The sequence below is a fragment of the Siniperca chuatsi genome, linkage group LG6 (assembly GCF_020085105.1).
Source record: "Siniperca chuatsi isolate FFG_IHB_CAS linkage group LG6, ASM2008510v1, whole genome shotgun sequence".
Lineage (NCBI taxonomy): Eukaryota > Metazoa > Chordata > Actinopteri > Centrarchiformes > Sinipercidae > Siniperca > Siniperca chuatsi.
In genome coordinates, this window is record NC_058047.1 from 28,121,156 (window position 1) to 28,144,392 (window position 23,237).

Below are 23,237 nucleotides of genomic sequence, written 5' to 3' on the forward strand. Positions count from 1 at the left end.
GAGAAATTTCTAGACAATGATGCATGATTGATGTAACTGTGTGTTGTCATTGGAATCCATTGAAACTGTTGTAAATCCAAGCTAACTACAGTGCCAACCATTCAGAAATGCTGCTCCCAGCTGGAGGATGTCTGGCTGCCAGCCGGCTGGGAGCCAGTTTCAAGCCATTTTCCAGCCACCGGGAGTCGTCTCCCCGTATATTCACACATAAACCAATGTGTGATGGCCCACAGTACACTGCAGAGTCATGTTTCTTTGTTTAGGCCATGGTTTGGACAGTATATTTCCCAGACTTACAGTAGTTGCTGATTTTACCCTCACGTTACACCTTAATGACTTTGAAGTTCAAGAAAAAAACACTCTGACAGTGTCTCAAACTGTATATATTGTCTATCAACTTGTCAGCTCTTCATCGGGATCAGGGTTGATCATGCTACACAGTGTCATATAGCCTAAATCCAATGAACATTTTGGATCTTTATTAATGAAAATAATTAGATTTTTCTGAAAGCTGGCTTCTAAGTCACAAATCAGGCCTGTCCAGAGCACTGATAAGCCTTCTCCCGCAACCTCCTCTGTCCCATGACCTTTGCTGGACTCAGGTCACTAATGGAAGGTTACATGACAATTTCTCATTTAACGGCAGCCTGCAAAAACTCATGAAGCTCCTTGATTGTGCACAACACAACCTGACACCACCCTCTTTTAAGGAACATCTCATGATTTCTGGTCTTCATCAAGTGAAACCAGGACTTGTAAAGCCTTAAAGAATAAAGGAATAAAGAAAATGACTTTGCTGTGCAGAATTAAATGTATCAATCTATGTGTAACATTAAGTAACAATATAAGAGTGTGGAACTTGATGTTGTCATGCTGATGCCACAAGAGCAATACCCTGTCAACAAGAACTGTTTTTTATGTAAAGAAATTAATAGGAAAAAAAAAGGAGGCTCTGCCATCTCTGAGATCCAACACGACAAGATTAGAAAAGAAGAAAACCTGGGCCTTACTCACCAGTCACGTTGTGCAGAGAAGGAGAAATAGAGAGAGATGGAGAGACAGAGAGAAATAGATTCAAAGACTTAACTCTTAAATAAAGGAATTCTATTAGTGAACTTAAATTGCTGATAGCAGATTTAAGAGGTTGCTACATCCAGTTGCAGCACTGGAGTCCTAATGACGACCATGACAACCTTTAAACTCAACAACTGGCAGACACTCACACCGCATTGCCGTCACAAGATCCGACTCAGGCCAGAGTTGACCTATGAACTATTAAAGTTGTCCACATAGTGGTTTCCTGTGTTTACACAAGTTAATACCACTAACCAAACAATCATTCACTGCATCCTGTGTCAAATGGTCATTCATTCACTTATTAATTATTCATCGCTGTGTTCATTTCATTCATTCATGGATGCATTTATCCATTCATTTGCATGTCTAGTAGTATAGTTGTTTGTGTAGTCTAGTAATCATTGTCCTGTGTGTGTAGTTAGTTGTTAAATAAACATTTATAAAACATTGGTTATTGTATGTTTGTGTGTATAAAATATTCTGGTCACTGTCCAGAGACAAGAACTCTGTAGCAACTTCAGATCGAGACTAAATTGATTATTAATTAAATTGATTATTAATTTATTTATTAATTTCTCCTTGTAAAGGAGTGGTGAATTTAATGTAAGATATTAGAGCTGTTCCTTCCTCTTACCAAAATTAAGGTCATTCGATATGATCAATTTAATGCATTTAAACCTTAAACTGCTGATTTCAGGCGCACTGGGTCAATGAAAATGTCCAGTGGAGTCTGATGGCAGTAAACTATTTCAGCTTCCATAATCACTGCTCCTCCTGGTGGATAGATAAAGCATTGCAACTGGTTTCCACACATGATGTTTAGGGGCATTACGAGTCGGGGCTTCGTGCACTTCGTCATTGCGGGGCGATGTCATTTCAGCTAAGGACCCAGCAGGGATCTGTCACTGATCTGCATGGGCCCTGTTATGGACCAGCCGGCAATTTTAGATGGCTGCATCTGTACAGCCGTCCTCTCCAAAGGACAACGTTGAAAACTTTTCAGAGATACATTGCAAACCAATAAAGCTTGAATATTTGATTCTCAAAATATTTTCAGCTGAGTATTTTGTAAGATACCGAGACCCAAGTAATTTGTTGGGTCTCTGTGAACATTATTATAAAGACTACAGTCTAGACCTGCTTTAAAGTAAATGTTATGAATTGGCGCTATATAAATAAAATTTTATTTAATTGACATAGGGGAAACACCCACAGTAAGTTGACTCAGTTTGATTAAGAGAAAACACATCAATGAGAGATGGCAAACATATGAAAAGCAGTCTTCCTGACTGAATTTTCACTAACCATCATCTCTACCAGCAGGCTGTAATGATGTCTCCACCAGTAAGCAGTGATGACAACTTTGACTGCAGCAATGAAGTTTCCATCAGTGGCAATGATGTTTCAAAGCTTACAAATGAGGTTTCTGACCAGGGTGACGATGTTTCTATCCCATCACATTCCCATCAAAATGCAGGCTGTGTAAAGTAACACACATTTAGAACAAATGTAATACCAAGGGTGGACAGAGTCATAGATGTTTAATCTGTCAAGGTACTGTGGCTTTGACTTTTGTATATGAAGTTATGTTGAAGATTCAGGATTGAAGCTTATTCTGCTGTTCCACTGATTCACCTATTAAATACTGAGTGTGTTTTATGTGCAAGAGAAAGAAGGGAAGTGAGGGAAGTGAAAACTGGATAAGAGGATTCTTCTCTGCGTAAAAATGTTACTGTACTCTCATTCATATTGATTCAAACACAAATTGGAAATCAACTCCAACAATCACTTTATCAACAATCAAGAGAAAGTAGGCGACCACATACATACCCATAAAAATACCCACACATACACATACAGAGCACATCACTGGTACCCACTGTGCTGCAACCACAGCTCTCGGAGTGTGTATCCTTGTAATGAAGTCCAGCCTTGACTGAGCAGTACACATGCGCGGTCAGCAAAAACTCCATCAACACTCTCAGTCTCTTATGTATTCCTGCTGTTGCTTGCTCTTTCTTCTCTGTTCATGCTGGGATACACAAGCCATATTTTAAACTATGCAGATGGCAAGTCTTTCCATGAATTTTGACCAATACTTGTTGCCCTCAGATGATTTATTTCTTATAGTCCACTGTTTCATATGTATACCACTGATGTAGAATGGAAACTTTTTATTGTATTTTTTTCACAATAGGTTTCAGTGCTTTTGACCAATGGGTTGGCCTTGCAAATATGCTGGGATCAAATAAATGCTGGTGAACAGCCTGCAGATGATGTGAGATGGCATTCATAATTGCTCACAACTGCTACCTGTATCATTATGGCCCCATTTAGACTTGTCATTTCAAGTGTCCATGTTCCATGTGTGGTTTAATACATTCTCCTCCAACTTAAATGGTAACTTCTGTATTTTTCAACCTCTTTTCCCATGTTTTTGTGTCTAAGTGACTAATTGGGACAAATTTTTTTTAAATTGGTCCAATACTGAGCGAGAGGACTTTAGCAGTTGTGAAACCGGCTATAATTTAATCATCAGGGGCAATTGCGCACTGTCAATATGCGCCCACTAAAAGTCCTTGTTTTTGCCACTGACAGGCTCAGATTGTTATTATAAGTGTCTGATAACATTATGGAAAGGATCCCTACAATTAGTCACTTAGACACAAAACATGGGAAAATAGGGTCCAGGTTGAAAAAATACCGAAGTTCCCCTTTAAGCCTGGAAAAGCTTCTCCAGACTGCACAGGCAAATCTGCATAGGGGTCATTTGGACATGTTCACGTGGCATGTTGTTGAGATTTGGGAGATGTGCTCATGGGCTCCTTTGCTAGCCTGTGTGACCAAAAGTTGCCCATAACACACTTCTCTGCATAAACCCACAGAGACGTATCCTCGGAGAACCATTATTCCAGCTTTAGCCACATGTATTTTTTTTGTTAGCCAGATGACAAATTTGATTGCACTTGCTTCCTTTCTCTGCACCATATGAAAATCATGGTAGGCCTTACTTGAGTCCAGAGGGTGGTGGAAACACAACTACAGCTGTTTAACAGAAGAAGAATAACCTGTACTAAAAACAGTTTGGCTTACAAACAACTATCAGTCAAACAGCACATTATGGCTTCTGTATGATTGCACATGTTGAAATTGTTAGAGCCACTTTCTTATTATCACTTTAACGTGTAGGGAGAAAGATGACTTATTTCAATGTACTTCACTGTAACTTCAGCTGCCGTTATGCCATGCTTGTGCTACACCTCCTGTGTAGACACGGTCTAAGTGTAAGTGGGTTGCATATGAAATGTGGATCTAAATATGTTTGATATATTTTTAAAAACAGTTAATATTAATCAACAGAGTTCATTCTTGACTTTGAAAATAGTAGTTTCCCAGGTCAAGTGACAAAACAATCCCAACTCATAGTTCACTTACAAGTTTTTCTGTACCTTTCAACCATATCACTTCATCAGTGGATGGGCAAATGATAACTCCACCCACCAATGAAAAACCGTGGTTCTGGAAAAAGATTGGATATGGACCTTGAGTTTAGATTGTTTTGTAAAACAAGTTTTCAAAGTCTAATCTATGTATTTGGCAAAAAATATGCTTTTAAGTGACAGTAAACTTTATCCTGTAAACATAATGGGTTGGCCATAAAAAAAAAAACTGTCCAGAGAGAAAGACAGAAACCTTTGTATCACAAAAGTTTTAATCAACCACCTCATTTATCATTCTCATCACCAGTTCCTCTCATCGTCGCAGCAAACACTGTCAGTTTACACTGCATCAACATGGTGCATCATGGCCTAAGATGCTCTCGTCTTCTCTCTCTCTCTCTATTTGTATTCACTCCCTGATGCATGCTCACCATTTCCATCTTCATTTGTTACTCTCGTTCCCCACTCTGTGTATCCGCCTCCTCTCTGCTCTTTCCCCCCCCCCTGATCACTTTATATCAGCAAGAAATCTTCTTCATGAGAATAAAATATGCCTTCTCTATATTTCAACACCAAACACTAGGACACTGCACATTAGAATAATTTAAATGTAACTGCTGCAAATTGCATAATGTCTCAGTTTGGATGCTGTCTTACTTATTATGTGGTAGATTTGTATTCATCTATTCACCATCATATTGCTATTCACACTCTGAGGTTATTGGGAACAACAAACACAGTGTTGCTGATATGGCTGTCATATTGTCACAGTGTTATTTTGTCAAGAGTTCACATACCACACCCATACAAACACCAGGCACAGAGATACAGCAATATGCAAATCCGCATGCATGTATACACATACAATGCTATATGTAACCTTGGTTAACATAACCTTAGAGAAGTAAGACATGTTTACAGTCAATACATTTAAATAAGCAAATGAAAGAAAACAAAAGAGAAGCTGTTAACAAGTGAAGACAAGGTAAAAATACATAATGTTTTGGTGACTATAAACCATTGTATTCTTCCTTTTTTGGAGAATTTTGTGTTCTGATAACTTGCCTCAAAAAGGCTTTATACAACTTTCTTCACATAAGCAGCAGTACTCCCAAACACCTGTACATATGCTTTGATGTGTAAAATCAGCGGCGTTCCCCTTTAACCTACTCAATTTAATCTGGAACAGTTGGATCATCTCTACAGGGGAGATGACACAATCAAATGAACACCTGTACTGTACATGTAATTCACTGTAAATAGCCCTGCAATAAATACTACATCTGTGAGGCTTATGTTCAACATCTTGCTGAGACTGTGTTTGGGAGATTTCCATTCAACCCTATGCACAACCCAGTGTAATATGAAGCATGAGTGCTGTTGCTATGGTTACATGCAGTTTCATATAGTGTGTTACTATAGACCAGAACTATCACTGAAGCATCCTGATATACCATTCTAAAGGACATGTGGTAGCTAATCAGTAAAAGGTATTTTACATGACCATGATATCAACTGCATTATTTTACACACACTGTGTATTCAACATAGAGGGGTAACAAAATAACATGGCTTTGGAATATAAGGTGCTCATGTTAATGCATTCACAAATGGCTGATGTAGAAAAGTGCTTGTGTTATCATGGCCAGAGAGTCACAGCAATCAGTCACTAAAGCAGCAGATTTCACTGATTAGCACTACTTAAATGAGAAGAGGAAGTAATCAGTGAAATTTGCTGCAGTGATGTGAAGGCAGATGAGAACCTGTAGACTGATGGATCATACTAGGACACTGTTCAGAATAAAGAACTGCAGGAGACACACCTAGCGGCTGTTCGATGCAAAACAACAGGGTGTCACTTTCAACCAGCCATCCCCATTTTGAAGGCATGGACATTCCAACCAAACTGTTTTTTAAGACCACATTGAGCAATGTGTTCAATTATGTCTTTCTATCACTGGAGACTTGTGCTGGAGGACCGCCAGCCACCCATAATTCAGTCCCCCTTACGACTCCACTCCCCTACAACAGACCCTTATTAACCCCAACCCCACCACCTGTCCACTTGATTATCATTTCACATATCACTTTTCCTATTAATTAAACAATTACTGAATTAATGTACATTTTATTATACCAAGGGTTTGCATAGGTTGTTATTATTTCTAGCCACTACAACACCCTCTGACCAGCTCTCCAGTGAAGAATATTGAGAATATGATCCATGAGGAGTGTCATGATATACCATTTTCATGATTATTTTATTTAAGAATGAAATTATAACTGTGTAATGTTTGTGTAATAGCCACAATAATATTATAAGAAACAGTGGTTGTTGCTTTACTTTACAAGCCCACTTTATCTCTCATTTCGCCTCTCATTCCATTGTGTATACACACACACACACACACATAGACAGGGGCACAAGTAAGAACTAAATTCTTGGCAACAACATGTCAGTTGAAAACATATCAGTTCTACCCAGGACAGACTTTATCCCTGCTTAGAACTGTTATTGTTGAAAGTGTGCAGGAGCATGCTTTGTCATTTCTGGTGTGATTTGGGGGGGAACCTCTGACATATCTCGAGACAAAGGTCCAGATATTGAACCAGCTTGTTTTTAGCCTTCTTGGCCCAAGGTCAAGGTTACAATTTTGCCTGCCATACCATAACCATGTGCAAGACTCAAGAATGGCGTACATGAAAATTTGCAGTTTGCTAACAAGGCTGTAGAGGTTTTTTTTTTTACAACTGCTGTCATTCTCTTTCCTCAGAATGAGACCATCCATATAAGCTGAACATGCACATTCAAGTCTTGAATGAAGACCAGGAGAGACTGGAATATATGGTGAGTTGCTTGTGAAATACACTAGGTGTGACATAGTAGATGTAGATCAATCGAGAAAGCACCTGATTATATCCGTGATTGCAGAATAATCTAAGGTTGCTGAAAGTCTAAGGTTCTCCTGCAGTGGCTTCCTTGATTTTGCTCCAGTCTTCTTCACTTATAACAACATGTCATAGCCCCGCTGAACCAAAAGTGTTTCCGCATCATGATGCTTCAACCACCATATTTCACAGTACAGTGATAGTGTTCTTACGTTTTTGCAGCACACGCTGCTTTGGCTTATGATTTCAAAACCTTGTCCGGCATCTTGGATGTCACTCAGTTCCTCTCTGGAAAACTGCAGGCCACTTTCGACGTGGTTCTTCTTAGGTGATGGGGCCTTTGTGGCCACACTCCCATAGCCCAGATTTATGCAGAGATCTTGATGTGGTTGAATCACAGCAGCTAAAGTCTATGAAGGGCCATACAAGCCATAATACATTCTGGCCCTCTCACATACAGTACATACATTCTCCTTTCACATACATATATTTTCACTCTCACATTCATACATTCATACATATACATATACATTATATGTATATGTATATATGACTGTAACCTCAGCTGTAATCCTCAGTCCTCTAAGGAAACAAGCTCCTTTGAATGGTGAGGACTCTGAATGTCAGCGATGAGGCCGTAAGCAGAGGGGGAGAATTTACCATAGCTCCACCTCACTGATTAGTGTCTGAAGCAGCTCAAACCCCATTAAAACTTCACTAAGACAGGACTCTAGCAACCAAGCACTCCCAAGTTCAGCCCACTTTCAGCTGGTCTCTCTCTCCCCAATCTGTTTCCAGGTAGTTCAGTTCCACAAACCATCCAGCTTATCTGAAAGTCTTTGAAATGTCAGAATAAATTACAGTTATTCACTTTAAACTGGACAAAGTCAATTAGTGGTATAATCAGCTGGAGAGCATAAGCTGAAGTGGAATAAACAGTTTTCTGCTTTGAGGCTCCAGGCCGGGCTATATTCAGTTATTTATTTATTCTTTGTTTTGTTTGGTTATTTTAGCAGATTTTAACACTCATATCCCTAGAGAACTATTCAGACAAGGAGCAAGAATCAGTGACATTTTCACATAAACATATCAATGCCTGTTTTGTTACTCTCTGCCACTGGTTGATGTTACCAAATTGTTGCTCATGAAAGCTTTTGTTGTAATAAACACTTGATGTTCAATTTAGTAAACCTTTATTTTCTGCCTGCTCAGACCAACTTAACAAAGGCAAACAGTCATTTTCCAAAATCGTGGGTACTTTATGCTTCCTTACAGCTTTAATACCTTCATAATTATTTTAATCTTCAAAGCATTTAAATGTAACTGACCTTTCTGAGCTTTTCTTCACACTAGTGAGCTTTTTCCAAAAGATTCTCCAAACACTATTTTTGGTTCTGGGAGAGACTTTAGAGGTAAAAATCCAAAGTATACTAGAGCACACAGACAATTTTTGTTTGTTTAGTGATAAAACAACTTTTCATGGCTTTGAATTTTTTCTGTTGGATAAATAATGATCATATTATGCATATGGTTCAGTCATGTTTATTGGATTTAAAGACATAAATGAGGCTTTTCAAATATGCAGAGGAGGAGCAAATCCGGTGGTGCCGATATCCATGCTAGCCACCTTGCCACTTTGGAACCAGCAAGATTTACAGTACATTAGCTGTTTCATGCCCCCTGAAAGTTGCATTTTTTTTGCCTTTCAAAACTTTACGTGTTAATGAAGGGGTCTGAGACTCCCATATTTTACTGGTTACATTTCCAGTAAAAAAAAAAAAAGATACACTAAGAAGCAGTCAGCAAATATGCAGCTGCAATGCCTAAGCAGACAATGAAAAGAGCACCTAGCTAGCTTGCTGGATATCTATCTAGATATCTACATACAGTAGATAGAGTGATATTTCCTTGTGAAGCAGTCTGATGGGGTAGAATGTTAAACAGTGAGGGATCAAACTAAGTTTATTTCAGTTATGACAAGAACAGCAGTTTAATTTGGTAAGAAGGGCAGAAAGGCAGAATTGTTTGATGGTTGGCACCAAGTGCCTATGTTGAAGCTCACTGTTGATTTGATTCGGTGTAACAAACTAGATGTAGTAACTTTTTAGTGTGCCAATCTCAATGTAAAATGTATGAAACCCATGCAACAAGTACAGTCATCAGTGGAGGTCAATATGCCACTCTAAATACACAAAAAAGTAAGCAAGTAAGCAATAACTATAGCAAACATTTAGCTAAATAATACATCTTGTCATTGGTCAAATGAGGTCCATGTTGTGCTTCATTTCTAGCCAACAGGATACGTCTTCATATAAACAGAATACTCGAGGAAAGAATGCACAGCAGCAAGACTCCAAACATAACAAGATAGTGATCCATGACACTGGTTGCCTGGTGCCAGCACAGCAAGATATATTTCATCCAGATAAAGCCATATCAGCTAGATAAAGATCCCTCACCAAAAGCCATCATCCTGCCAGAATCAGTAGCAATTATAGCTCGGTGCTTAGAAACAGCATCTTAAGGATTACCCCCTAAAAACACTGTAAAAACTTTAAAACTAAATGCATTTGTTTACATTTGAGCTATGTGTGGGACTATATGCAGAAAAATAAAAAAAAACATAAAATGCTTGGATGCACTTCCCTATAGCTGTACTAGTGAATTTATTACAGTAGTATAATTAGCTGGAGAGATAAATATTAGACGGGCCAAGATACTAGCAGTGGGATACCATCTTCTAGGGATTTTAACTTGATCCAGTTTTTCTCAAAGTAGCTCTGCATGCTTACATACCTCTTTGAAGTGTAAATTGAAAAAGAATTGGAAGCATAAAGTTTCTACAGTGACGAGTTGGGAAAAAAAAGTCAGCTATGTTTTGCCTTGACACCCCTATTAAGGGAAAAACATTGGAGGCCCTTTGGCTGAGAAATAAGGAAGAGTGGAGAATGTAAAATAATAAAATACAAACAGAAGTCATCTATCTGCACTAAAGACTATGCAATTCCAAACAATACTCATGTTGATTGTTATTCATTGAATATGGAGCTACTCAGGCAGATATAACAATCATTTAATCAATCACGTAATGAGAATCCCACAAACCAAAGAGCAATTTATTCACACCGAGATATTTCCCCTGTATAGTCATGCAAAGCTGTTAAAATATGCTCCCCCACTGCCATCGTCTCCTTCGTCTCTATTTCTCTTAAGTCTTTATCTGTCTCCCTAAGTCCTTCATAAGTCCTTTTATGTGTCTCTTTCACTTTGTCTGCCACTGTCTCGCTCTCGCTTTTGCTTCTCTTCTCCCAGACTCAATACAAAGTAACTCAGGCAGCTTTATTTCTTAGTTTTTTGTGCCCCATAGAGTAAATAACATAATTATCAGGCTAAAGGAAAACCTATAGGCTTGTATATGGAGGAACATGTGTTGTTGGCTGAATGAAAGAGCCAACCCATTATGAGAGTTTCTGGCAGAATTTGTCCAGGAGCATCCATTCACTAAACCCTAAGATATGTCACTAAGTCCCTGCATAGCATTATTTGTCTTCAAAAACTCCCAATTATATACACAGACCAGTGACTGACAATATGTTATTTCTTCAGTGGATACTTGCCAACCTGGAGAATCCATAAATAGCATGAGTTTCATGTCTTGAAAAAGTAATAAAAAAATATATGCATAGAAGCCCACACCATCCCTACTTTTATTTTATTTGAACATAAAGTTCCATACTTAAATGCTTCAACCATCACTGAACTAATATACTAACTATAGAGATGCCATTTTTATATTAGGTTCTTTGCTAAAAACAGCAGTCATGTATGGGGCTCTGAATTTGCTCTAAATGTTTTCAATAAATATTATGAGCATGTTTTGAATTTTAAACAAAATGTGAAAACTTGTAGGAATCACATTAAGACAGAACACCAAGAGAAAGTTTGCCCCAACCAAGACTACCTGGATAAAAAAGGTCTCCTGTCTGGTTCATTTGTTATGTGAACACAAAGCAATGCAGATGTCTAAGGGCATTTTCAAATCTGTATGTATCTGTTTAATTTGGTCCAGACCAAGAGAAAAAATGATACAATTGTTGCATTTTAGTTCTGGTGAGGTTCGTGTTCATACTGACTTTTTACAACTGAACCAAAAGGAGTAAACATGAACTTAATGAAGCATTGATACATACAGTTATACTGACTAACATGTAACTCATTGGACAGTTTTGCTGATGCCATACTGCATCATTAGCACTACACAGACCCACGTAGGCGTCCGCTAACTGACTGAAAGTCATGTTGTACTTTAATACTTCTAATGTGTATATTTATGTTCTCTGGTGTTACAAAGAGCTCACAAAGAAATAACTGATTATAAGCATTTTTATTATTATTAGACTGCATCCACTTTGCTTTTCTCCTAAAATGATGTTCAGCTGCAATGAATGAAACTCAACACATCCTCCAGTTTTATTTACATTAAAAGTCTTGCAGCCTTACCTTTATATGTATGCTTTTAATGTGATAAAACATCAGGAAGTGTTGAGTTTTGTTGACGGTAGGAGTACGACAATGAAAAAATAATAGAATAATATTCATTAGTGTGAGAGGTGAGTATAACATGGCTCTGTTGTTGTACTAATGGAATTAGTCCTGTGGAAATGGACATTATATCACGGTTTTGGGTTTTAGTTTAGTTATTTCCTGTTTAGTTTGATATTGTCCTTCTTCATGTGTCTTGGGTTACTTTACTTCCTGCCTTTGTGTGTTTTTCTGTCAGTTTTGATTGTCTGTCCTGCCCTGATTAGTTTCACTTGTGTCTAGTCTGTGTTCCTGTGTCTCACTGCCGGGTAGTCTTTATCCTTTAGTCAAGTCCTTTCCCAGTGATGTTTGGATTTCCAGTTTGTTTTTTGTACTTTTTGCCTGATTTTGTTGTACTTTGGATTTTCTGCCTGCCCCCTTTGGATTTCTTTGCCTTTTGGACTATTATCTGGTTTTGCCTGTGCCTGACAGACTACCTGTAAGCCTCTTGGTATTTTGATTTCACCATATTAAATCATTTGAACTGCACCAAATCAGCCTTAAAATCTTTTCTTTTGGTTCATGCAAGGAGGTGTTCTCTAAGCCTTGGCTGAGGAGTTCATTACCTGGATGGGCAAAAAAACTTCCTCGACACCCCTGATCCTCAGCCTGTTTCCCAGCCAGCCAGCTTCCAGCATGCCAGCCTCCAGTCTCCAGTCTTCATGCTGGCCTGCTACCAACCAGCCTGCCAGCTTCCAGTCTGCTCACCGGCCTGCTAGTATCCAGCCCGCTAGTCACTGCCCTGCTAACGGTCTGCAGGCCATGTGGTTGATTAGGTTTGTGATCCTGCAGCCTGCCTAACCTGCCCCCCATCTACATCCCATCCTTTGAGCCCTTAATGAACTGACATCCAGCAGTCACCTTTTGAGTGTACTTGCCTGGCCATTTTCACGGGGTCCCGTGGAAGCCACAGAAAAAGGCATGGTCGCCATGGCTCCCAACACCATTGGCAGACTCAGCACCACAGAGAGCTGCCCATTGCCACTGAGCTGTCACCAGTCTTGTCTGGTCCCCAGTCAGCATTCCAGCCGGCTCCTGGTTCCCAGTCAGTGCCCGGCTGACATCTGCTCCTGCTGAGCTGCAGCGGCTCCTTGTTCCTGCACCATGGCGGTCTCCAGTTCCTGAGCTGTGGCAGTGAGCAATCCGCTGACCCTGAGCTGCAGCAGTGCCCAGTTCCTGTGTTGTTGCAGTCTCTTTTTCCCTGGATCCACCAGCTCACCTGCGGGCCTCCCAGTTGTCGATGGTTTCCAGTCCTGCAACCCTGTCGCTGGTCTCCTGCGCTGCTCTCCAGCCGTCGGCCTCTGGCCCTGTACTCCAGCCTCCTGCTCAGCCTCTGCACTGCACCTAGGCCATCAGCCTGAAATCACTAGCTCCATTCTTCAGCTCCCATGCCACTTGCCCCCTCTTATCTGTTTTGTTTTGCCTGTGCCTGCCAGACTACCTGTACGCCTCTTTTGTATTCTGATTTTGGCATATTAAATCTATTTAAACTGCACCAGCTCTGCCTTAGTCTGCAATTGGGTTCAATTCTTGTACTTTTGTTACCGTGCTTGACAAATTGTGACACATTATCCTAAATTTACCATGTTATTCCATCCTCCTCAGTGATTTATATTTTTAACCCAGCTTTTATTACCAAACAGCTTCTTTTTTTTCACGTTGCACTAACTGGCTTTTATTAGAATACTGGCTTTCACAAGGTCCACTAACCAAGACCATAGCAAGACTCCTGTATGCTTGCTTTGCTTGTGTAACAACATTAGATAGCCTATTATAACTTGTTTGGCTTTTTAATAGGTGGGCCCCTTGTAGCCTATACTGTTATGTTGCGTTATTTATGGGTATACTGTATAGGTGGTGTCGGATTTGTGTTGGATTGTGCACTTGGCATATAATTTATGTTCAGGTGAGCCTTTTTGCTAAATCATTTTGGTGGCATTGATTACTTTCCATGCGTTTCATGGTGTATGAATGCTAGTTATACTTTTGATCTCCAATCCCTGTAAGTATTTTGTGTGTGTGTGTGTGTGTGTGTGTGTGTGTGGTCGCTGTTCATTTCCTATGGTGCTGAAATGCATGCATTTGACAACATTTTCCAAATCTGTATAGCAACAAGTCATGTAGGCTATGGTTTTTGCAGAAGGTTTATTGTGGGGGTGAGGCATTCAACTGTTTTGAACACCCACCGGCAGCAACATAAATCGGTGCCTCTGCTCAGATGGTTGAGATGTAGTATGTGTGGGTCTTGTGGTAGTTGTAGATGGGGGTGTTTCTGGCACCTTGAAATATAAATGTGAGAAAATAAATAATGAAAAGTGATAAACTCAGAGAGGGGAAACCATGGTGACATGATTGTCTCAGTTCAGTGGCAAAGCCAGTTATCTCAGAGAGACATACACCCAGGTATCCTGTGATCCTTTGGTTTGGAGAAGGCAGCGTTCAGGTTGACGGAGGTTTGTATCAATGTTTAAAAAAAATAAAATAAAAATTGCTACTGGTGGAGACACTATTTCTCTTTTCTGCTTTCTCTCTACTATCTCTTAGTCATTCTCTTTCTCTTTTAATAGCAATATATTAAATGTTTGATTATGGTGCTCTTAGGGGGCATCACACTATGATCCTCTCTGTTTGTTTTCCTACCACTCGTCACGTCCTTTGAACATCCAGTCAACTGAACTCCATCATAACAGAACTGCTTTGCTTTTCCAACAACTCCTTCCTAAAGTCTTCTTCTCACATTTTGTCTCTTTATCCTTATTTTAGTGCTTTTCACTAGTATTCGCTTTGTCACTTTTCTCTGTTTCAACAAGTCCACAAACCTCCATTTAAACCACAAAATACGTTGTTTGTCATTGCCTTCCAAAACGACCCATATGAGTGCAATGGGGTCACATGTGCCTTTATCGCTTGTTCTCTTGTTGTAATTACACAAATAATTATTGTTAATTACACAAACTATCTCTGGTTACAGTTTATTTTTGACTGGGAGGACCTCCAAACTCCAGAATGTATATGTGTTGAAGTTCAAAGCCCTCCTCCTTCATATATTTTTCTGTGGTCACTACTATAACTTCCTTTTGCCCCTTCCCTCTCCCCTTTTTGTACAAGTCCCCTGTGGGAGAGGTGGTGTATTTTTTTTTGGCCCATTCATTATCCTAATCCATCCCATTATTTCTCATATTTTTTTGTTTGTATTTTTGTTCCCTACAATGTTATGTCTGTATTCACCTGTCTACATACCGATTTCAACAAAATGGCACTTAAAAATAGTTGTTTTTAAGAGTGAGTGCTGCTTGCTTAAAGTTGCTGCGAACTAAGCTAACTTACATTTTATGTGTGTGCATGTATAAAATTGTATATATAATTAATTAGTTATAATTTGTGTAGGAGCTGGAGCAGGGAGTAAAATTAACACAGGTTCTGTTTTCCTGTTTGTTTGTCACAATAAACAGAGGTCAGCCATAAAAATATCCCTCTGTCACGGCGTCTATCCTATCACACCAACACAATGCAGAAGAACACCAGTCACATGAGCATTTTCTGATCTGGCTCCCCTAGATCAGAAGAATGCCATTGTAAGTGATTTCAAAAACAATTACTGTGAGAAAAATGTATTATGACTTTTCTGATCTGACACCTGTTTTGTTAGGTTTAGGCAACTAAAATTACTTGGCTAGAAAAGATTACAGAAAGAGTGTGGTTATTTTTAAAACAGTAGTAGATTAGTTGAGGTATGGAAAAGATTGTGGTCATGATTAATGAAACCAACAAAGTTGGTAGGCAACGCAATGCGAACAGTGGTCTCCAGTGTCAAAGTTGGACGCTGTCTCTATGGTTAATGTTTGCTTAGGTTTAGGCAACTAAAAATACTTGGGCTAGGATAAGGAAATACCATGGTCATGATTACAAAAAACAATGTAAACTGTTGGTAACAGTCAGGGAGCAAACTGTGGTGTCTGCTATCAGAATAGAATTTAAAATCCTTCTCCTCACCTACAAAGCTCTTAATGGTCTGGCACCATTGAACTTAAAGATCTCATAATACCTTATTATCCCACTAGAACACTGCGCTTGCAGTATGCAGGGTTACTTGTGGTTCCTAGAGTCTCCAAAAGTAGAATGGGAGCCAGAGCCTTCAGTTATCAAGCTCTTCTCCTGTGGAATCAGATCCCAGTTTGGGTTCAGGAGGCAGACACCATCTCCACTTTTAAGAGTAGGCTTAAGACTTTCCTCTTTGATAAAGCTTATAGTTAGGGCTGGCTTGGGTGAGTCCTGAACCATCCCTTACTTATGCTGCTATAGGCCTACACTGCCGGGAGACTTCCCATGATGCACCTCTTCATGCTATCAAAAATAGCTTTTTTTCAAAGTAAGCGTCAGGCGTCATCCCTGCCTGTCAACCACGCAACGTCATTTACCTGAGACCTACTGAGTGGTAAGCGCCTGAGTGGTGATTACTATCAAAACAATCTAAGCATGGAGAACGAAAAGTTTGCATTCTGTAGCTGGAGACACAGTCATTAATTTGAGTTTATTTCGGTCAAAGGCAAGAACATTATTGTGCGTTGTGAATTATGATGTCCTTCTCCAGCTAAACAACAGAAGTTGGATTTCTCCCGTCCAACACCAACCGTAACAAACTCGTCGCTGGGTTTATCGTGGATGATATTCTACCTATTTCCACTGTGGACTCACCTTTCACCTTTCCTTTCGCTGCATCATTGAGAAAATACCCACACACTCATGAGCGGGTCAAAAAGGTTATTCTGTTGTTTTTTTTTGGGTGGGGGCAAGTAACATAACTAGTAATGAAACTAATGAAACTAATGAAAAAAACTAATCAGAAAAGTAACTTGATTACTTTCAAAAGGAGTAATCAGTAATCAGTAATCTAATTACATTTCTAGAGTAACTTGCACAACACTGCTCTCAAATTAGTATTTTTTAATAAATTATTACATTTTTAACCTGCTTAAGTCACCTCAATCTTAGCTGATTTATGCTTTTTGAAATTTGTAAAACAAATACAACAGTGTGTCGTCTAAATGCTCACTCTGCTTCCTCTTTTGTCAGCTCTCTACCACCAGACACATTAACACAGGAACAATAAAAAGAATGTTTGCACAGTACATCCATGCTGCAAGTTATTAAATTTTACACATTTAAGCTTTGCTTCTGGCTTGTGTTTTCTATTCAACAAGTCGCTGCAACCACTCAGCACCTGGGCGTGAGTTGAAAAGGGCTATTGAGTGGGTGCACAATGTCACACATCTCTTGCTGCCTTTGTTTCCACTTTGTGTTCACAACAAAAGTGTAATTCTTTCAGTAAAATTTATTTTTTTATTAGCGCGAGTTGGGAGCTTACCTCTGAAGAGCATCTATCTTGTCAGCTGTGATTCCTCTAAGCAGCTCCTCCAGCAGGTCTGAGCTATCAGACGGAGGAACAGGTGGTTTGATGGTAGGTGTGTGAGTGAACCAGCCAATCAGAAGACCCAGGACAAAAATACCCAACCCTGCCAGGAAGTACCTATGAAGAATGAGGGAGAAGTCAGAAATTAATCAAGAGATTATATTTATATTTATTATATTATATTTCTTAAGCATTTTTTTTCTGTTGAATTTGGGAAACACTGACCAATTACCTTCAGGTACTTCTACCACCTCAAAAGGTAAGACAGTGTTTGTGCTTGATGTTTAGTTTGACATTCGATAGGCTGCTATTACCTTTTCAAAGCAGCTGAGTCAGTGCCAGTGTGCCTAAGGGCACCATTCAGACACTGACTTCAAGCATCCTGCAGTGGTTCTTATATACGTAGGTAACATGTAACCTTTCCATCCTGGCAGTTTAATGGATGTCTGAGAATGTTCTAGGGGTACTCAGGCCTCACTCTTAACCCATCTGGAGCAGTCCTTTAATGGCAATGAATGGGGTAATAGAAATATATACTGGCTAGACGATGATATGAGAACAGGCACGATGAAGCACTAGTGTCATGGCAGAAGATATGTGGCTGCAGCAGTGTGGAGACAAAGGCAAGGACTTCCAGTCAGGTCCACCTCCAATTCAATTTATATTAGGGAAAAGGCAAATATTTATATGTAAAGCTATGCTAATATGTGGTTAATGGTAAGGGGCAGGACCTTCATTAAAAGAGCAGATTCCATCATGAAGCATGTCAAACACCATAAATGTACCACGTGTCTATTAAGATTCAGAGGACATGAGGATAGTTTTGCCGCCAGGGAACAAGCCATTCAATGTGATGGCCTTCTCTGCTTTCACATTGATTCATTTTCTGAAGCTCTGTGTAGTCACTAAATTATTTAATTACAATGTGGATACAAAATAAAGGTTTGTCCAATCCTAAGATTGTCTGTGTGTACGAGTATAGCAGTGAAGAATAAATTTATAGTCAGGCGGCTGGTGGTTTGCCAACATAGCTATGATGCCATTCCAACACTCCTACCTTTGGAGGTGTATCAGATTCGACCAACTGGGTGAAAATTTCACAACACTCAAGAGGGTTTAGCTAGGTATGGGAGCCAAGAAAGAGTTGGAGGAAATTATACCATGGATATCAAGTCCACCCGCCACTAGCCTGAACTCGATATACAGTTAGAAGACACTCAAGAGCAATAATCTTGCTTGGTATACTTTGTTTGTGTACTTTTTATACTATTATCTAAGTTAAGAACCAAGATAATGCTTTAGCAGTAAATAACGAAAAGGGAAAACTAAACAAAGAAAATTTCAATAACACCTGTTATCAAGAGCAAGAGTTATGTGAGGTCACATCAGCATGGTGGCACGCACTGTAAATATTCCACGTGATTACATTTAACAGCTTCACAGTCAAATTATTTTGTCCTACTACTTGGCCTTAAAATGTTTGTCCCAAAAAAATGTCCAAGTTGATGGATTTGGTGACACCAGCTATTGCTAATTCTAATACTAATAGCAGATCACTGAAATACATACAAGTTGTAAATATGATCTACCTGTAGCAGGGAATTTCTGACTTGAGTTTGGCAAAGGCTACTTCAACAGTCCTTGAATTACCTGAGCAGAAAGCAGTGGAGTCGTCGTTGGCCTTTATTGCCCGGAGTCCTGGTGAAGTGGGAGATGTAGTTGGGATCTTCCTGGAGTCGTTCAAATCGTCCATGTGGTGAAACTGAGACAGATGGCTGGATGGGTTCCATCAGCTCAGGGTCAGGGTCAGGTCCAGGATCTGAACACCCTGAAAGTGATAGCAGTGAGAAATAAGAAAAAAACTTGCTAATCCTCCTGTTATGTTGAAAATAAATTACATCGATTATGTTATGGGTCGAATTAACCTGCACTGTTTAAATACACCCACAAACAGGCAAATGATCAAGTTAAATCAGTAACATTTTACTATGGCTTGTCAGAAAATTCAGAAAGACGAAATATAATATATACGTATATATGTAAATATTATTTGATATATACACTATATTTGACAGCTATTTTATCACAAACTGGCATTTTTGCATTTCTTCTATTAACGTAATGCAGGAATTTTGCTGGTGCTAAGCAGGTATCATGCTTACCACGTTCAGTACCTTAGTTTTGACATGTTAGCATGCTGACATTTGCTAATTAGCACTAAAAACAAAGTGCAGCTGAGGCTGATGAGAACGTCATCAGCAGGTATTTGGTTCCAAACAAATTTAAATTTTGACCTGATGATGGCACTAGATGAAAAGTGAGGGAGTCACCGAATATATTACAATTCATCCTAAATGCTTCCAAAACATGAGCAGATCTTAAAAATCCACATTTGGATGGATATGACTTTACAATTAATTACAATTCTTCCTTGGAATTGAGGAGCTGTATAGCAGAGTGTGCAGCCATGTTCGGTGGCGTTCTTCTGGTAACACTCATTTACTTCTTGCACAGAATGTATTGTTTCGACGCCCCCTGGCGATTTGGAGAATATTGCAACGGATAGCGCGTTTAGCATAAACACCTCTGTGTGGCACTTGTAGCTCACACGCCATCTGCGGAGGCCCATGCCACAGTGTCTCGCACAAGCATAAGCAGTTAGCTCAAAGGACTGCTGTGCCAGGGTACAGCCTCACAGCATGGCTGTCTCTCTTTTTAATCTGATGATTCCAAGATGACTCTCTGGGTTATGTTGAGATCATAATGATGTAAAAACAAAACTTGTTATGTCAAGGTCACAACGAAAAAATCAATATTATGATCATGATACGTGATCAAGAGAAAAGAAAATATAAAAATCATTGCAGGCTTAGCCTCTATGGCCTTTTTAAGACACAGATAGTTGGGGCTGGTTAAAACTTACTGACAACAAACTTAATGCTCAGTTTTGAGTTTTGAAACGATCAGCTCACTTGCTTGAGAAGGCATTTGTGAGGATAAAAAACTGATACAGAACTTCAGGCACAATTCAAAACAGAGTCCTTCAAAGCTGAGGAACTCAAGTCTAGCTTTGGGGTACTTATGAAGTTTCTCTCTTTTGCAGCTGCTGGCAGTGGCAAACTTCTCATATTAAATGCAGCATTTTTTTCACACTGACAGGTTGTTTCGAATTATGTGTAAGGGTTTCTGAAGAATTTCTGTGCAAAACACATTTTAAGATCATCAAAAGCGTGAGAAAGAAACTTGTTTTGGCATGCTGAAAAAAAAAATCTACCAACTTCAAGATAAATTACACAAAGAACACTGAACTGAAATAGTGAAAACTCTGGCATGAGATGGTTGTGTAAACATACCCATCCTTATTACATCAATATTACATATTTCACAACAGAAAATGTCATAATACGAAAGCACACAATATAAATGAGATGTAACATTGTTAACCAGCTGATGTGAGTAATATTTTTTATTCCTCAAACTGTATTTTGTTTGACAGTTATGAGCTGTGGGATTCTCATTAATGTGGCATAATGTTTTATAAATAAGTCACAAACTCATGTTAATTGCCCTTGCATCAATCAGACAGGATTTATTTACATTTGATATGAGCTGTAGTGGTCCTGTTAGTAAAGCATCACCTTGTAAAACAGATTTTGGAAAAGAATTGTGTATTAGATGAAAATTAGCAACTGTGTATTAATTGTTTGGCCATTTGATGACCAAGTGAAATTATATGGTTTACCACATTAGCAGATATCTTAACTGGCACAAGGGTTATAGGAAATTGTGAGTGTATACCAATTACAGCGAATCCTACCTGATCTCTGGCAGTCTACATGTTGCATCTGCATGCGGTCCAGGCTGGGTCCCGGTTCCTGTAGCTCCTCCTTGTCCAGGTCCCAGTCAAGATCCAGACCTCCAGAGCAGTGCAGAACCTCACCGACCATTGGGCCCCCCTGGGCATCACACACCTTCCTGTATGCCATGATGTGACCTGGATTTCAAATGCATCAAATTTTCATTCTCACAGTTTCCACCTTTTTTATTTCTATACTTAACATCAGCACATTTTCAGCTAAATAATGTAGCCCCATGGAAAAAGTTCAAGAGTTCCACAAAAACTCTATTGGAAACATTAAATCTAGCACACACAATGAGCATATAAGGAGGAAATCGGAAATAGGATACAGGAAGTCCACTTTGAGTAACAGATTCATGAGTTTGAAAGCATGCCAGATGCTAAAACACCGATATGATACTATGAGGAAGAATTTTACAGCGGTGGAAAAGTATCGCGGTGATCACCAATCGCCAGGTAAAGAGTAGAATTGCCCCATTCAAAGTGCTTGCATGTAGTTGATTGCTCGATTGGGGCAAATGTTGAGCCAAGTGCAACCTTTTTACTGGACAACCCTGTTTTTTTTTTTGTTTTTTTTTGCCAGAGCCTCATGTTTCACACAGTGCTAATGCCGCTCTCAACATGGCCTATATTATAGATATATTATAGATAGGCCCATACTATCGATATATCCTCACTGGAGAGAATGCCTTTCTTCAGAGATTTTATCATGAGATACAAACACAAAAATGTGCAAGATAAAGATGATGGAACAACTTGCTATGTAAAGGTATTTATAGTGTACCCAAATTTAACAGATCTTAGCAGCAAGTACATTCCAATACACTGATAACTGAGTATTCCTAATCAGCATAATGCATGCTGACATTTGCAATTTGTATTGCGACCTCTCTGTAGCTAACCCAGGCAGTGTGTGTAGAAAGCCTGGTGTAAGCCACCTGGGTCAGATTAAGACTGCTCATTCAACTCAAGGTCAGATGTTACATTAGTGCTGGATATAGAAGAAAATGTGATAAATGTGGTTAAAAGCTACTTGGGCTAAGTGACTGACCAGAGCCTCTCAGCACACAATTATGAAGACTAAAAGCACCGCAGGGTGCTGCAATGCATTCACACATTACATTAATGCGACTGAGAGAACACATGTTAGGCTGAGGCATAGCATTAAGTACTAGATCAAAGTATGTGTGTGTTTGCGTGTGCAGCAGGAATTCATGGCTTTAGGGGTGTGGTGAGTATGTGTGAACTGAGAGATGGTGAAGGTATGTGCGTGCGTGTGTGTGCGTGTGTGTGTGTGGTTGTGTTTTGCCCAGTTAAACCAGCTCTGGGTTCAATACGACTCCTAAACAGCATCATTAAACCTCACCAGGGCTGGGATCACATGCATGAAGACTGCGTGTGTGTGCCTGTGTGTGTGTGTGTGTGTGTGTGTGTGTGATATCTGACTGGAGATCAACTATATAAAACCTCCCAGCTCGTGTCTTGGTATGTCATCAAGTTTAACAGTCCCTTTTACACGCTCCATCATCAAAGTCCACCATGAATGGACAAATGAACTGCCCAATCAATAACCACTTGGGGTAAAAAAACACAGTTAAATAAAATCAAATGCCTCAAAACTGCAGTCAAACGTAAAGGCCGTTTTTCAGTGAAAACTTGTCACTTTACTAGATGGTTTATTTAAATGACTACAGGTTCAAACCACCTGGAGTTAAAGCAAAGGAAAGACAAGAGGAAGCATGAGCAGAAAATGATGTGAAGCTCAAAGCTTATGATGCATTAACTAGTGGATAATAACTACTCTTTAAAGGAGGTAAGATATTTATCCAGTGCTAGCTTTCATAACACTTGTGCCTTGTTTTATTGTGCAAAAAAAGAAGACCTTTATATAAGTGTAATCTCTTTTGTATTTCCAAATGAATCATCAAACATTTAATAATTATTACATTTCTTGGATTTGTTTTTTTGTGCAATGTGTTAA

The 23,237-nt window shown here is 39.3% G+C and overlaps 1 protein-coding gene across 1 annotated transcript in view; it reads right to left on the reverse strand.

The window, feature by feature from the left end:
- The window catches only part of LOC122877905 (inactive N-acetylated-alpha-linked acidic dipeptidase-like protein 2), a 586,509-nt gene that overhangs the window by 338,090 nt on the left and 225,182 nt on the right, over nucleotides 1–23,237 (reverse strand). The window contains exons 4-6 of the mRNA XM_044200096.1: nucleotides 21,215–21,391; nucleotides 19,048–19,225; nucleotides 17,353–17,514 (exon numbers count right to left, since the gene is read on the reverse strand). Of these exons, the coding sequence (XP_044056031.1) occupies nucleotides 17,353–17,514; nucleotides 19,048–19,225; nucleotides 21,215–21,391 (517 nt within the window). The remainder of the gene's footprint in view (nucleotides 1–17,352; nucleotides 17,515–19,047; nucleotides 19,226–21,214; nucleotides 21,392–23,237) is intronic.